Source organism: Armigeres subalbatus, chromosome 2 (genome assembly GCF_024139115.2).
Source record: "Armigeres subalbatus isolate Guangzhou_Male chromosome 2, GZ_Asu_2, whole genome shotgun sequence".
NCBI classification, from domain to species: Eukaryota; Metazoa; Arthropoda; class Insecta; order Diptera; family Culicidae; genus Armigeres; species Armigeres subalbatus.
This window is the reverse complement of record NC_085140.1, coordinates 378,763,720-378,777,727: the sequence shown is the minus strand read 5'-3', so window position 1 is coordinate 378,777,727 and position 14,008 is coordinate 378,763,720. Positions and strand designations below refer to the sequence as shown.

At 35.2% G+C, this 14,008-nt stretch overlaps 1 protein-coding gene across 1 annotated transcript; it reads right to left on the bottom strand.

Moving 5' to 3' along the window:
* Nucleotides 1-18: 18 nt before the first annotated feature.
* Nucleotides 19-14,008, bottom strand: LOC134210145 (putative gustatory receptor 28a). The gene is made up of 4 exons (XM_062686169.1): nt 13,628-14,008; nt 12,087-12,155; nt 154-243; nt 19-93 (listed from the first exon to the last, which is right to left on the bottom strand). The coding sequence occupies exons 1-4, from the start codon at nt 14,006-14,008 to the stop codon at nt 19-21; spliced, it is 615 nt and encodes a 204-aa protein (XP_062542153.1).

Sequence of the window (14,008 nt, the reverse complement as noted above, 5' to 3'; positions counted from 1 at the left end):
GCGTTTTTTATTCTTTATTCAGTCCTTTTTACAGTTATCTGCTAGTTCAAACTGTATGAGAATAATCAGGTAACTGGTTGTTGATGTTATAATCTACAAAGAAAAAAATATCAAAAGTAATAGTGAACAGAACTAATAGTGATGTGATCTTACTGAGAACAATATTGAATAGTCGAGAGTGAACATTCCAAAGGCGGTGAATTTGATAGGATGGTGCATTAGCTGAATCAGAAAGATTTCCACCTGTTTTGAGAAAAAAAAATGAGTTTGTTTATTTTTTATATAGAAAAAGGGTTAGAGCAGGTATTTCCACCTTCAATATAATTCTGATAGAGACGAGCAAGCGACACGGGCCGTAATTCTCTTTAATAAAGTCAAAAGATCTTTCTGAACAAATATTACTTTCTTCTTGCGTTTTTTCTCAAATTTTCATTCACCCATATTCTTGTTTACGTATACGAACGCGCTTTTGAACGACAGTTGATGCGGATTCTCGTTTATGCCAGCAAAATCAAATGGGGGAACGATGTTACGGTTGGTATTACATGGTGACCAGCGAACCGGGAAAACCGAGAGAACCGGGAAATTCAATAACCACCGGGAAAATTTTCAAATCTGCATTTGTCTCTTTGTAAAAAATAGTGCAGTAATTTCAAACATTATGAGAGAATTGGTAGACTCATTCACTCATTCCATTCTATTTCAGATTTTACAATATCTCGTACATACTGTGAACTCATACAAATTTCTAAAGTAGGTCATGTATTTATGAATTTATAGACCCTAGATATCCCATTCAATCAAGGATCAATCCTCATCAAAGTTGAGTTTCAGACATAGTAATTAATTACCACTCCGGGTTACTTATACCCGGAAAATAAATATATTTGGTATTCCTCCTCTTTTATTTCAAATATTGCAACCAGTGTTGTAAAATGTCATTTGCATTTGTTTGTATAATTTTCCTAGAACTTTTTTCAGAAGTTAGCTATCAATTCCTGAGGTACGGCGAACTTATAGCGCTTAAATGTGCCTATAACTTTGTCTAACAAGACATTGTTGTAAATGTGTAATCTGGGGCGCGGGAGGCAAAATGTCATTCAAATGACATTATGTCAAATGACACGTGACATTTTGGAGTGTTTTCACTTTCCTGCCACAGATGTTATATTTAGAATTATGCACCCCTGGACAAAAATATAACCCTACTCAAACGTTATGAGTACATCTACAATTATGAACCTAAATTGACTTCTGAAGAAAGTTATGAAAATAAGTCAAATGACATGCAGATGACATTTTACAAGCCTGATTGCAACATTTCCAAAGCCGTTAAAAAAGGTGAAAAACACCTTCGTTTTCAACAATAATCTTGTATTCAACAAAAAAAATGCAATTTGTCTTTCACAATCCTCATGATGCATCAAAGAGTTGTGACGATGGAAATTTGGCACACAGTTACACATTATACCGTGCTGTGCCCTTATTTCAATCAGCGCCTAATTCCGTTCATGCAAGACAAAATGATAAATAATAAAGAGTTTTTGTCTAAAAACAACAGGAAAATATCCTTGTACTTTTCTATGGTTATGTATGCATGAAATGAAATAAAAACCAGCGTCATTTTAAGCGATTAATAGTGAAAATTTAAACAAAATTTGTTGGTCGTCACTACGAGCGCCATTTTGACTATTTTCATTAACTAACTTGCTAAGAGCGTATGTCATAATATTTAAGCATTTTTAAGGGAAAATTTGCCCTGGATTTCAAATACAGCAGCATAACAAGATAAAACAGGTAACATTTTAGCGTATTACCAAATCGTTGCCTGTATTTTTCCGATAGGGAATGCTGAAAAGTGAAAAAGATCTTGACCGGAATAAGGGTACATCTAAATCTACTCGTTCCTTATTCCGTTCATTGGGTTTGGAGGATGGATTCCGGAAATTCTGTGTTTGAGAATATAATCTATGAGCAAGAAAAGGTACATCGTACATGAAGCCATATGAATGGTGAACATTTGAAATTCTATCCCGCAAGCAGGCAGACCGAAAGGAATTCCGTTGACGACATGTTATGGGACCTTTTTCAACTCGTGCCGGGAAAATACAGTTTTTTTCAGTTAATGATTTAATGATGATTTATAAAGTGAATGCTGGACAATGTTAAGAAAGGGTTTCCGGAGAATACGGACAGTTTTATACAGCACAATCCATAATTGCGGCGTTCTTGTTTAAATGATTTATCCGGAAATTTCTTGGCGCATTTCTATAAAAAAACACTGCCCTCTCTGAGCTGCAAATAAGGTTATGTTTCACCGAAATCCGTGAATATTTCGTAGAAGTAGGGTTATCCGGTACTTTAAAGAACCGGAACTTTAAAGAATATTCAATTTGAATGAAACAGTGGTACGAACAATTCCAAACAAACAGAGACATTGTTTTGGAAGGTTCAGGTCAGAATTAAAGGCCTAGTATCCAGGCTCTAGTCAAAATTACGATGAGGATAAGGTGTAAAACTCCAATAAGGAATCGTATCTGTCCTTTTCTTTGGTACCTAATGCAACTGGGCAGCTATCAGAACGTCGGCTCCAGGGGCACGTTCACCTCTGGGCAGCTAGCATCAATGTTCATGTTGAATATATCTCGAATGGTAAGTGAAACACACGAAAAAACAGTCAACTTGGCTATACTAAGGAAATATCATTCATTGTATTTTAAATTTGGAAGGAAATTACATTTTAAGCTTTTTATTTGCAATATTATATTAAATGAAAAGATGGATTTGTGAGAAAAATGATGCCTGGTATTAGCATCTCCAAGAAATCAAATGTTTTTCGGGTGATTGGAATTAGGAACACGAATGAACGGAATTAGGAACAATGCCATTTCAGATGATTGGAATTAGGACCACACAATCAGGGTTGTTAACGTTAATCAACGATTAACGCCGTTGACGTTGATTTCCTCTTGGTTCAACGTCAACGTCGTTCCGTTGAGTTACTTGGATAGTAACGTTAACGTCAACGGAATGAGTTCATTTAACGTCAACGAGTAGCGATAATCTACTCGTTATTGTTTTTTATCTGCCATCAGGTCCTGAATAATCAACAATCAATTCGTTTCTAAGCAAAAGCTAGGATAGGATGTGACAATAGAATTGCAACTGCCTTGTTGTTTCCTCAGTCGATTGCTTCGACGAGGTGGTGGCCAGTGCTTCCAAATATTTTTTATGCAAAATCCGCCGTATAGTATATGTGAAAAAAATCATGTTTTCTCGTTCTTCCATAATTCGTAATAAAGGATGCTACGTACCATCAGAAAAAAAAAATTACAGGGAGATGTAAGAGTTTTACAGTGAAATTAGTAAAAAGTTGGTCAATAATGCTTCAAATCGAGTGTTTTAAATTAGCATAGCTCTTAAGAATCATGCATACATCATTTGCAGCCTAGCATAAATTAATGTTACCCATAAAATGAAAAAAACTAACTTTTGAATTTTATCATAACATTCAATTTAATTATCCAGCAACACGGCCAAGGTAACAACAAGCTGCCCTTTTGAAAATGTGATACCGCCGATCGAAGTAATCGATTGTCATTTTCACCCAATCAGCAACCGGTACGATTTTGACAGAAAATCGGTACGATTTTTAATGACTAATTGGCACATCCTATCCTAGAGCAAATGCGGTTTCCATGGGACATGACATGGGGCATGATTTTTTTCTTTATCAATCATAGTTCACCGCTATGAAAATCAATTGTCATTCTGAAAGTATTTTCAATTCAAGTCAGATCACATTAGACAGAATGTAAAAAAGCAATTTGTCAATTATTATCCACATTATCTACACATTTTCAGACCATTCAAGATGTGCGCATCAAAAGCACAGGTTTTGGTTGCTGGTGAAAGTTGCTGCTTAAATTCATATGTATAAAGCACATTTCATAAAATGGAAAATGTGCTTCAATTTCAGCTGTCCATGAAATGGTGCTCTCCTGTTTTCACTAAAATCCCAACTAGCTATAAACTGATCTTGAACTAATAAAGAAATGAAAACATCGTTCAGCACTATGGCAGCATATATGTACAGTCAAACCTCCATGAGTCGATATTGAAGGGACCATCGACTCATGGAAATATCGAGATGTGGAATAGAAAATCCTTAGAAAGCTTTTGAAGGGACCATCACAGTAGCCCAGAAAATATTTTTTTAATATGACATAATTTGCTTCCATGAGTCGATATCGAGTTATAGAACAACGACTCATGGAGGTTGAACTGTATTCGGAAAAAGTACTTCAGTTTTTCTTTTCACTTTTCTTAACATAATGAGATAAATTTCAATCAAGTATCTTATAAAATTGTTTTTTGTCAAATATAATGTCATCTGGGCAATGATATTTAATAATTGAGTGATGACGGCATCAGCAGAGTATGTTCTACTATTGAAGCGTAAATTTTGTTCGCTCTCACATTTACTTCTATAATTATCTTTATACACCCGGTTCTTTTTTTACACGGGTGGGTTTTAGTTGATTACGACCTTTAGCGTTGATGAAACTATGAGTTAACCCCATGAAAAAATTCATAAAAAATCAAAGAAAATTCAAGAGGTATTTCAAAAACTGTGAAAAATCAGGTGTACTGGGAAATTAAAGAATACCAACCGTGTAAAAAAAAATATTGGGTGTATCATAGGGGTTTACGGCTAAATCTCACATATATTGATCAACAAGAATGTTGCCTATAAAATAATAAAATCTCTGAAAAAATATTTTAAGCTCTTTTTAGTGGAATGTATTCAACCGTCTAAGACGAGTTTAGTAATCCTCTACGTTTCGTCTTACGTTTCGTAGTGGAATTAAATGGAGAGTACTAAACTCGTCTTAGACGGTTTAATAAAATCTGCCGAAGTGGAAGGTAGTTTGAAAATTGAGTTGTGACAGTACATACGCTAGGAGAAGAATGAATTCTGTCATTAAAAGGAAAAGTAGAATCATGAAAAAAAATTCACAGCGAGGTATGGGATGCAGCTCTCAAAATAATTTTCAAAATTGAAAAATGATATTTATTTACAAATAATTTATAGCATGAGGTTAGAATTTTGATTATCTACATTATACATATATTAATTTGATTGTTAATGACAATGAAGTTTTCTCTTGAAATTATTCCGGAGATGGTACTACTTTTAATGTTTATTGAATTTCTAATCTCGCCCAATAAATCATTTTCAAAAAAAACTCTGTTTGTAATTTTGAAAATTATTTTCAATTCCATCGGCTATACCTTGCCGTGTTAAATTTCAGTGATTCTACTTTTCCTCTGATGACAGCGTTCATCCACTTCTCCTCGCGTATATAGCTACTCATTAACGTAAAAAATAACGCAGCCGTTAACGTTAAATTAACGGAAAGCGTTAACGTTACCGTTGATTAACGTTTTATCAAAATTAACGTAAAAATCGTTAATCGTTGAAATTAACGTTAACGGATTAACGAAACGGCGTTAATCGTTGATTAACGTTAACAACCCTGCACACAATTGATCAATTTTGTTTTCACTAGTGGAGCCTAAGTCTATGAATGCATCCCAACATATTTTATTTCCAATTGTATATAGCAAATGACACTATGTAGCGAAATTGCAGCTTCAAAATACTAAACGGCTATTTTTTAGAGCTTTAAGACATAGCGCATTGTCTTAGGTGAACGGAATAAGGGCACAGCACGGTATTCATACGAGGCTTAGGTAAAGAATTTTTTTTTCTAACCTTTATCCGTATTCTTGTTTACGGACGAACTATACTTTCAAGCGTTAACGAGAACATGGATTTTCGATTAATAGAACGTTGTACACATGTTCTTAGAAAATTAGGTTTATCATCATTGTCGAGAACAAATACGATACAGAGGAGATGTTTAAAAAAAATACGTAAAAATCCTTGTAAAAATCGTAATTTTTCTGCACCTTTGCAAGGTCTTGTTTACAATTGAATCATTTGTTTGAGAAACTACATAAGTCCATTTTACACTATTTCAAGAAAACAACAAAAAACTGTTTTTTAACAAATTTGCACCGAATCTTTCGATTTCTTCGATACAGATCAATAGTTTTTGGCAAAACTCAACACCCTGGGGCATTTACAGTGCAAATAATGTAAGCAGTACTCCACAATTGCTCTTCAAAGTACGTGGACATATATATGCTCCTCAAACAAACGAAATTTTTTCATACATTCCTGAACAAAATATTTTTTTTGTATTTTTTGCAAGAATATGTATTTTTGGACGAGGATTCAGAATACAGTTCAACCTCCATGAGTCGATGTTCTATGACTCGATATCGACTCATGGAAGCAAGTTATGTCATATTAAAAAATATTTTCTGGGCTACTGTGATGGTCCCTACGAACAGCTTCCCGGGGATTTTCTATTCCACATCTCGATATTTCCATGAGTCGATGGTCCCTTCAATATCGACTCCTGGAGGTTTGACTGTATATAAAAATCTCATTTTGGATAAAAATGTTACATATGCAGTTTCTCAAACAAACGGTTCAATTCCTTCCAGAAATTTTGAAATGAGATATAAGTTTTGGATTAAAATATGTTCACAAGTTGTATACAAATTCAGTCTTGAAAGGCCCTGTTTCTGATAGCGCACTGGACACAAATAAATATAAATTTAAATAATTAATAGAAGTATGCATGACAAGTTTCCCAATGCAGTTAAAAATGCCTAAGCTTTGTGGCTTTTTTGAAAAAAGTCTATATAGGGGAACGGTTCGGCACTTCATCCTATAGCTCCCATTTCCATCCAATCAAAAACAAAGCAATGAAAAGGTATTTGATTTGTTATTTATTTTTGTGATTTTTTTCAGCAGTGAGCACTGCTGTTAGTTAGAATGTTAGTAAAAATAAGCGACAAGATTGGTACTGTATTTCTCTGTTTTGCGATGAGATGAATATATGTACAAAGAGATGGAAAACGGAACAGTTCCCCTAATTATATTAAAAAGGTTTAAAACAAATTTGTTACTATATTATCTATATTTCAATTATGTATAAAATATCCAACCAAGATAATTTGAAAAAAAAACTCAAAACTTAGATCGCATGCCCGATTTAAACGAAATTATGTAGATTCGATCAACCTTTTTGATTTGTGTTATTCGTTGCCTAATGCAGGAATTTAACGTTCTTGGCATAGCATATGTGATAATATTGAATATGTGAAAAATAAAGTGCCTATTTGTTAGTTTTAAAAGCCATTTTGTTATGACAAATGACTGAAAGGATAACATTTTGCATGAAAAAATTCAACCGCGATATTTTTCTGCAGAATTGTAATGTCTAAATAATTTGCCATGAGCTCATACTTACTTGAATAAAAAATCAAACTAATAAAGCTAAAAAATAGTATTGTTTAGGCCAGCAAAAATCACTCTTCTGCATTTAAATTGGCAGTTGCAGTATAATTGTTCATAATATGGAAATTCTTTTCTAATTTTAATATTTACTCCCAGCAGACGTTGTCTTGCATAGTAAGCGAAAAAGCGGTATGATCTGCCCATGCAAAATTACCATTCGAATGTTAATTTTAGTTTTTCATGATTTACTTAACCCTGTGTATGATTTTCACATGAGGAAATATCATATAAACCCGTCGGAAACTATAATGAACGTTTCCGCTGAAGGAATGAAGAAAATCCTTCCAGCCGTTTTCGAGTTATGCGGATACGAACACAGACCATTTCATTTTTATTTTATAGTAGATAGATCTGTGGGTTATTTGATTTTTTTTCTAATAGTTATATATTTTTTTGTATCGGGAAATTTTCCAAAATACCGGGAGAAAACCGGGAATTTGAAATTCAAAATCCACTGGCCACCCTGGTATTATTTTGTTCGAATAGTTGTAAATATTCGATTGAGTCTGTGTCATTTGTGTTAGGTTGCGTCAGTTTTATTTAGTTGAGTCTGTGTCTGGACTCAAGAAGAAAGACTTAATTTAGGCAATAAAATGTTAAGTAGTGTTTGCTCCAGACACAGACATCGAATCGTTGATGCCAAATGGCATTATTTGATTCGAGGTGACCAAATAGGATAAGAATCCTAAACAAAAGTTCAGCAATGAATACTGCAAACTAATTGCTGTAGATAAAATGCGCAATACGCAATACTAATGGACCAAAATCTCATATGAAACCTCGTCATTTCCCGTAGTGGGCACCACCTAGCCGTCTCTCTCAGGGCACCAAGAGAGAAAGTGCATTATTTTAATTTGTTATTTGTTACATGTTGATTGTTTATCTTTATGTTTGTATAGAAAATTTTAACTATTGCGTCCAACGTGGGACTCGACGATTATTTATTTATTTATTTTTTTTTTAATTTTAGGGTATCAGTCAAAATCAAAAATCGGGAGGATTACAAAATATTGTTGTTGTTGAATGGTTTTCACCAAAGAATTTGAAAAACGAACTTAGTTTAGTACATGAGCATTATGACCGCACAATTCGTAGTTGCTACTCCGTGATTGACTGAACTTGCGGAATTGTACAGAGAACACAATGAATGGGGCTTGGGATTAGCTACCCATTCTCAATGTACACGTTTCGGGAGCTAAAATATTTTAAGTCAATAACGGCGCCGGCCGCGTCCTTACGGTCATATAGGAATGAAAGGATTGTTAGTCCGACTCTCGTTGCTACTAGAGACCGAGTATACCTCTGCATCTCCACGATTGTCTTGGGATAGGATATCGTTTTAGTTATAAAGGATAATTTATCTGGATTCACTTTGGTAAGCGATACGATCTATGGGATGGGAAATAACACTAATTCGAGTTAAAAATTGAAACAAATGAATGCAAACTGAGGAGATTCGCGTTTTGGACGACCGCACGGAAGCGCAGCACTCTGTACTCACTTGCTCGATTGCTACAGCAAACTATTGAAGAAAGCGCTTTTCTTTTCGACCGACATGTGCATGAGCCACCGAACACAAGATAGATATGTTATTTCTTTCCCGACGACTAAAACACGCTCTGCACTTACTTGTTCGATGGATACTCTTAATACCGGTTGCGCAATGCAGAACGCAATATTTCAGCCGATCGCGCGATAGTTCTGCTATTCACTCGCACAAAGCAGAACAAAATTTCGGTGACCAGCCAATCGTTTTGCTTTCCGCACAAAGCAAAACTTAATTTCGACGACCGGCGATCGCTCTGATTACTGGAGAATCTGAAACACAAGAAATCACGTACTGAAATGATTAACTTTATCACCGTCCGCGCAATGCAGAACACAATATTTCGGCAGATCACGCGATCGTTCTGCTGTCCGAAACAAGAGAAATCTCGCACTGCACTCTTGAAAAACGAACTTAGTTTAGTGCACCAAATAAAATCATTTCAATTTGTTCTTCCCATCGACCGCAATATTTGCTTGTGCTTAACACAGAGACGACCTAAGTAAACAAATATGGCTACTTTTTGGAACTATTTATATTCATTATGCTCTGTTGGATATGTTTATTCGTCATTTAAACATTTGATTTGTGCGCGAAATGAGAGCCAGTAGGGTGCCTAATTTCGTTCATTGTTGTTTCGTAGTTTCATTTGCAACATTCTAACGAAACAAAAGCAGTATGATGCACTGGAATCCATTGTTTTACACTGAATAGAACCCGAAGAGTTCATACGCTTTGTATCTAATTTTCTGGCGGATAACCACCGACATAGAATAATGTTGACTTGACAAATCCTATAGGTTAGTGCCTACAATAGCTTTCGAATCCGATGTCAAAGATGATGCTAATCTTAAGTCAAGAATAAAACTTTCGCAGCTTTTTCGAAAATGTATATAATATTGAAGATGCCTGCCTTATGTAAACACACTTATTTGAAAATGTGCTATATGTAAAAGATAGCGTAATTTAAGCGGGCTTGGTAGTCATATGGCTACTGCTTCTGCCTCATACGCAGGAGGTCGTGGGCTCAATCCCAGGTCAGGTCCGTTCCACTCTCCTACTTTGTGTCTTTCTCTATATTTCTCATGTTCTAGCAATCGCTAGAACTGGAAATGGAGTTCCATACCGTTTCCATCTCAATTCCTATACCTTCAACTTGAATATTCTAACAGTAATCTGCTAGAATTGGAAATGAACTATAAAGCGCGTTTCCAAACATCCAATTAGAAATTCCATCAGTTGCTTTCTCCTATCTATCACATTGGCAGCGCTCGTTAACCAAGACGGACCTCTGCCTCTCGAACCTAACCCAAAAACTCCAACAAATTCCGCATGAACTCGTGGCAAGTGCAGTGGTATATTCGGCTTGCAGTGGGCGAGTGATTGCATCATCATTTCCTCCCCTTCCCTACATTGACTTGCATTCTGACGTGGCAGGCGCCAGTATTACCTAACAAATGAGATCACCAGTACTTGTACATTGAAGATGTGAGCTAGTCCCAAGCAAACATCTGTTGGTTTCCTGTGCAAGAACAGCTGATCTGGTCATAATGGAGTAGCAACTACGAGCAGTCAATCAAGCTCAAGCTCAAGCTATATGTGAAAGATAGCGTAATTTAAGACTCTCGTACATGATGTCTCGAAAGTTAAAACTTTTTTTAATACACCAGGTAAACAATGCCTTTTTTCCTAAAATATGGTTCATATTACAGAAAGAAACGATATATGAGGAATAATGACTTGTGTGAACTAAAAATCATAAACTAAAATCTAAGCAAAGTATCAGTGTCGAAATATAGGGGCATACTATTTCGACTAAAGAATGGGTACTGACGGGTGTCTGTTACCGTTAACTGCATATTTTTATCAATTGATGCATGCTTCTATTGCATTGGCCAATTGATTATAATTCATGACACCAATAACGATATTCAATTTCAAACATGAGTCAAATTAGGACCACTTTTGCGCGAAATTAGGAAACATCATATTTTCATGCGCATAATAAATAAGGAACATACAATGGTCTTAGAATCACACCGCAATTTTATTCATGTAGCAGCAAAATTTGCAAGTACCTACACTAACTACAATGACTACAATAACTAACCTACAATGTACTTGCGTCTCCATGCACTATCCATACCAGAATGCTGATTCGCCGACGCGTGGTGCTTTGTTCCCTAGGAGCTGCCAGCTAGAAGGCGTTTTGCCTCATGAGTTTTCCGGCAACAGAATATCACCACTTTTTTGAAATGTGAATATTATCAATATGATTGAGATTTTTTACAATTTTTGAATGGCATCAACTAGCTATCTTGTTTAACTGTTGCATAATGTAAAAATACCCACGAATAGCGTTACAAATAATACAATAAAGCAGTGTTTGCTTAGCTAGGGCATATTACTCCCCCCCCCCCCCTTCCCCTACAGTAACAAATGTTCCCAAATGGGCATTACATTTTTTCTATGAACGTTTCAACTTTGTCAGATCTTAAGTGTGCGAAATTAGGGTACTTCACGGTACAATGCTTCGAACGAATTGGATCCATTCGAAAGTTTCATTCGTGCATAAACAAGAATAGGGGTGAATATTTGAGAAGGGAATCAACATTCTAATGGTAATACTCATCAAGTTTCTATTTTTTGTGTTCAATATTTAGGCCAGACAAATATTATTTTTATCCTTTGTCTTCATCCCTCTCGACTTTTTGTGACTTTATTTTATTATTCGAGGGGAGAATTCGAAATTTATTGTAAAAATAAATAAAACATTCAACTTTCCCAGAAAATTATTCAGGCAAACTGACGACTTTTACGATTTCATCAATCTATCCATTTATTTTTTATTTACCACCCCCTTCGTTAGTCAAAGACCAACAGGGCAAAAGAAGGAATTTATATTTGTTCTGGCCTTAATATTGAATCCTTACAAAAATGCTTTTGCTAACTGATGCGGTCGGCAAATTTTGTCATTTTCTTACATATTTTCATGACAGAAAAAGAAATCATCATTTTATCCGACTTCATAGTAAATGGACGTTGCTCTAATGATTTAAGGTACTATGGAGGGCATATCTGCCGTTTCCCTATCGAACTTACGGTTTGCTTCAGCTCTGCGTCAATGTGCAAAGAATTGTAGCGATGCAGTATTTCCGATGTTTTCTTGGACTGAAAAGAGCATAAATTGGGATGAGAGAAGATTCAATCGTTCCATTAATATAGAGTAGGGGTGATGATAATGGAAGCGCATGGTGTTTTAGTTTCATTCGTGTTTATTGTTTAGGGGCCATTCAGAAACCACGTGGTTATATTTTTGATGATTTTCAAACCCTTCTCCCCCCATGTGCTTTATCGTGGTCATCAAACTAAACGCACTATGGAAATTATAAATTTTCTTGAATCCAAAATTTTAAGGTTGTGATCATGTTGAAGTGATTAGAGTGATTAGAGTGATTAATCAGGGTTATTTTTTACTATGATGCATATAAATGAATCCAAGAAACGTAAATTAATGGATAAAATTAAATCCTTTTACCTAAAGTGCAATTTTAGACCTTTCTCATGTGATTGTTTTCAATATCCTCCCTAAGGTACGAGACAGGCATCATCACTGGTAGGTTGATTGATCTGAGTTTTTTTAGTACCGCCTGGCTAAATAAAAAAGGAATAATTTATTCCTTATCTTTAAATTGAAGTGGTTTTCATTCTTTCTTTTTTAATTTTTGGCCGAGTTATCAAAGGCGCCCACAACCGAACTACAAAATTGAAATGTTCAAAAATGTAAAATTTGCGAAATTGTTGTTATTATTATTGTCTTTATTTAAGAGACTTTCAGCCCTTGTCTGGCTCACCTCTGGGCCAAATTGTCAATAAAATTTCCCAAATCGACGAAATCAATGTTTGAAAAAAAAAAATCATAGACAAATGAAAGTAACCAAGGGAACAAGCTCAAAATATTTGTGAAAAAAAACTAGATTTAATGATTTGTTTGTGGATCAAAACTTTACAATTTAAAAAAGGAGACGTGAATGAACAACATATTATCTGCCTTATAATACATACCTCTTCTGTAGTTTGCTCACATGCATTCACTATGCAGTATGCTTCATACAAAACCAAAACAAGGACGAACAATATTGTCCATTCTTTATATAGGATATCAGTGTTCGGATTTTTATTAAAGCGATACACACTGAGGAATAAAGAATACACCTGAAAGAACAAAATGCTGAATTATTAAAAAGGTTGACATACTGATGTTCATTTTTGAATAATACCTGACTGAGGGTTAACACTGAAATCAACGTGAATACTGTTAATATTTGAAGGTTGTGGAGTTTGTTCAGTCTGGAAGCTAGAGTAATAATACGGCTACGAATTGTCATGATTTGGAGTAGTGACTTAGAAAATATCGGAGAGCATTTTCCGAAACTTATGATCTGCAGTTCACTCGCTAGTTTGCCATGCAAATGATCCAGCATATTATTAGTCACCTCTAAATAACGGAAGACGTAAAGGACTTCCAAATAATAGCACGAAACGATGTTCACAATCAAAGCCTTTGGATACATCATTGTAAAAATATCGAACATAACCCAACCTGCGTCTTCAATTTTAGATTTTTCAACAATTATCAATACAGTCAAGAATACGATCAACGAAAAACCAATGATAATAGCTTTCAGTGCCTTTTTGTTCATATCCTTGTACAAATACTCAGCAGAATAGCCAACTGCTTTGTGAACACCGATGAAATCGTTAAATAGCTCTTCGGAATTGCGCCTTGCAATATATCGCCGAATAGTTCCAAGCAGCATAATGTTGACCAATAATGTCGCTTCAATTCCACCAACTGCCAACGCAACCATGCTTTGCTCCTGGCTGCTGCTGCTCGACAGCACATCAGATGTTTTATAATGAATGATCAGTATAATAGATACAGCAATGCTGTAAACGGCGAGAATCTTCGAGGTGTAAGCTTTCTTCTTAGCGCTGTCGTAATATTGAACGGAAAATCCCAT

What these genes read in the sequence shown, in the direction of transcription:
- LOC134210145 (XM_062686169.1), bottom strand. Translation starts at nt 14,008, where the DNA reads ATGGGATTTTCCGTTCAATATTACGACAGCGCTAAGAAGAAAGCTTAC. An exon ending in CGTTGATCGTATTCTTGACT is followed by an intron (nt 12,156 to 13,627) that starts GTATTGATAATT and finishes TGCTCTTTTCAG; the next exon opens with TCCAAGAAAACATCGGAAAT. An exon ending in ACGCAGAGCTGAAGCAAACC is followed by an intron (nt 244 to 12,086) that starts GTAAGTTCGATA and finishes TTCTCAAAACAG; the next exon opens with GTGGAAATCTTTCTGATTCA.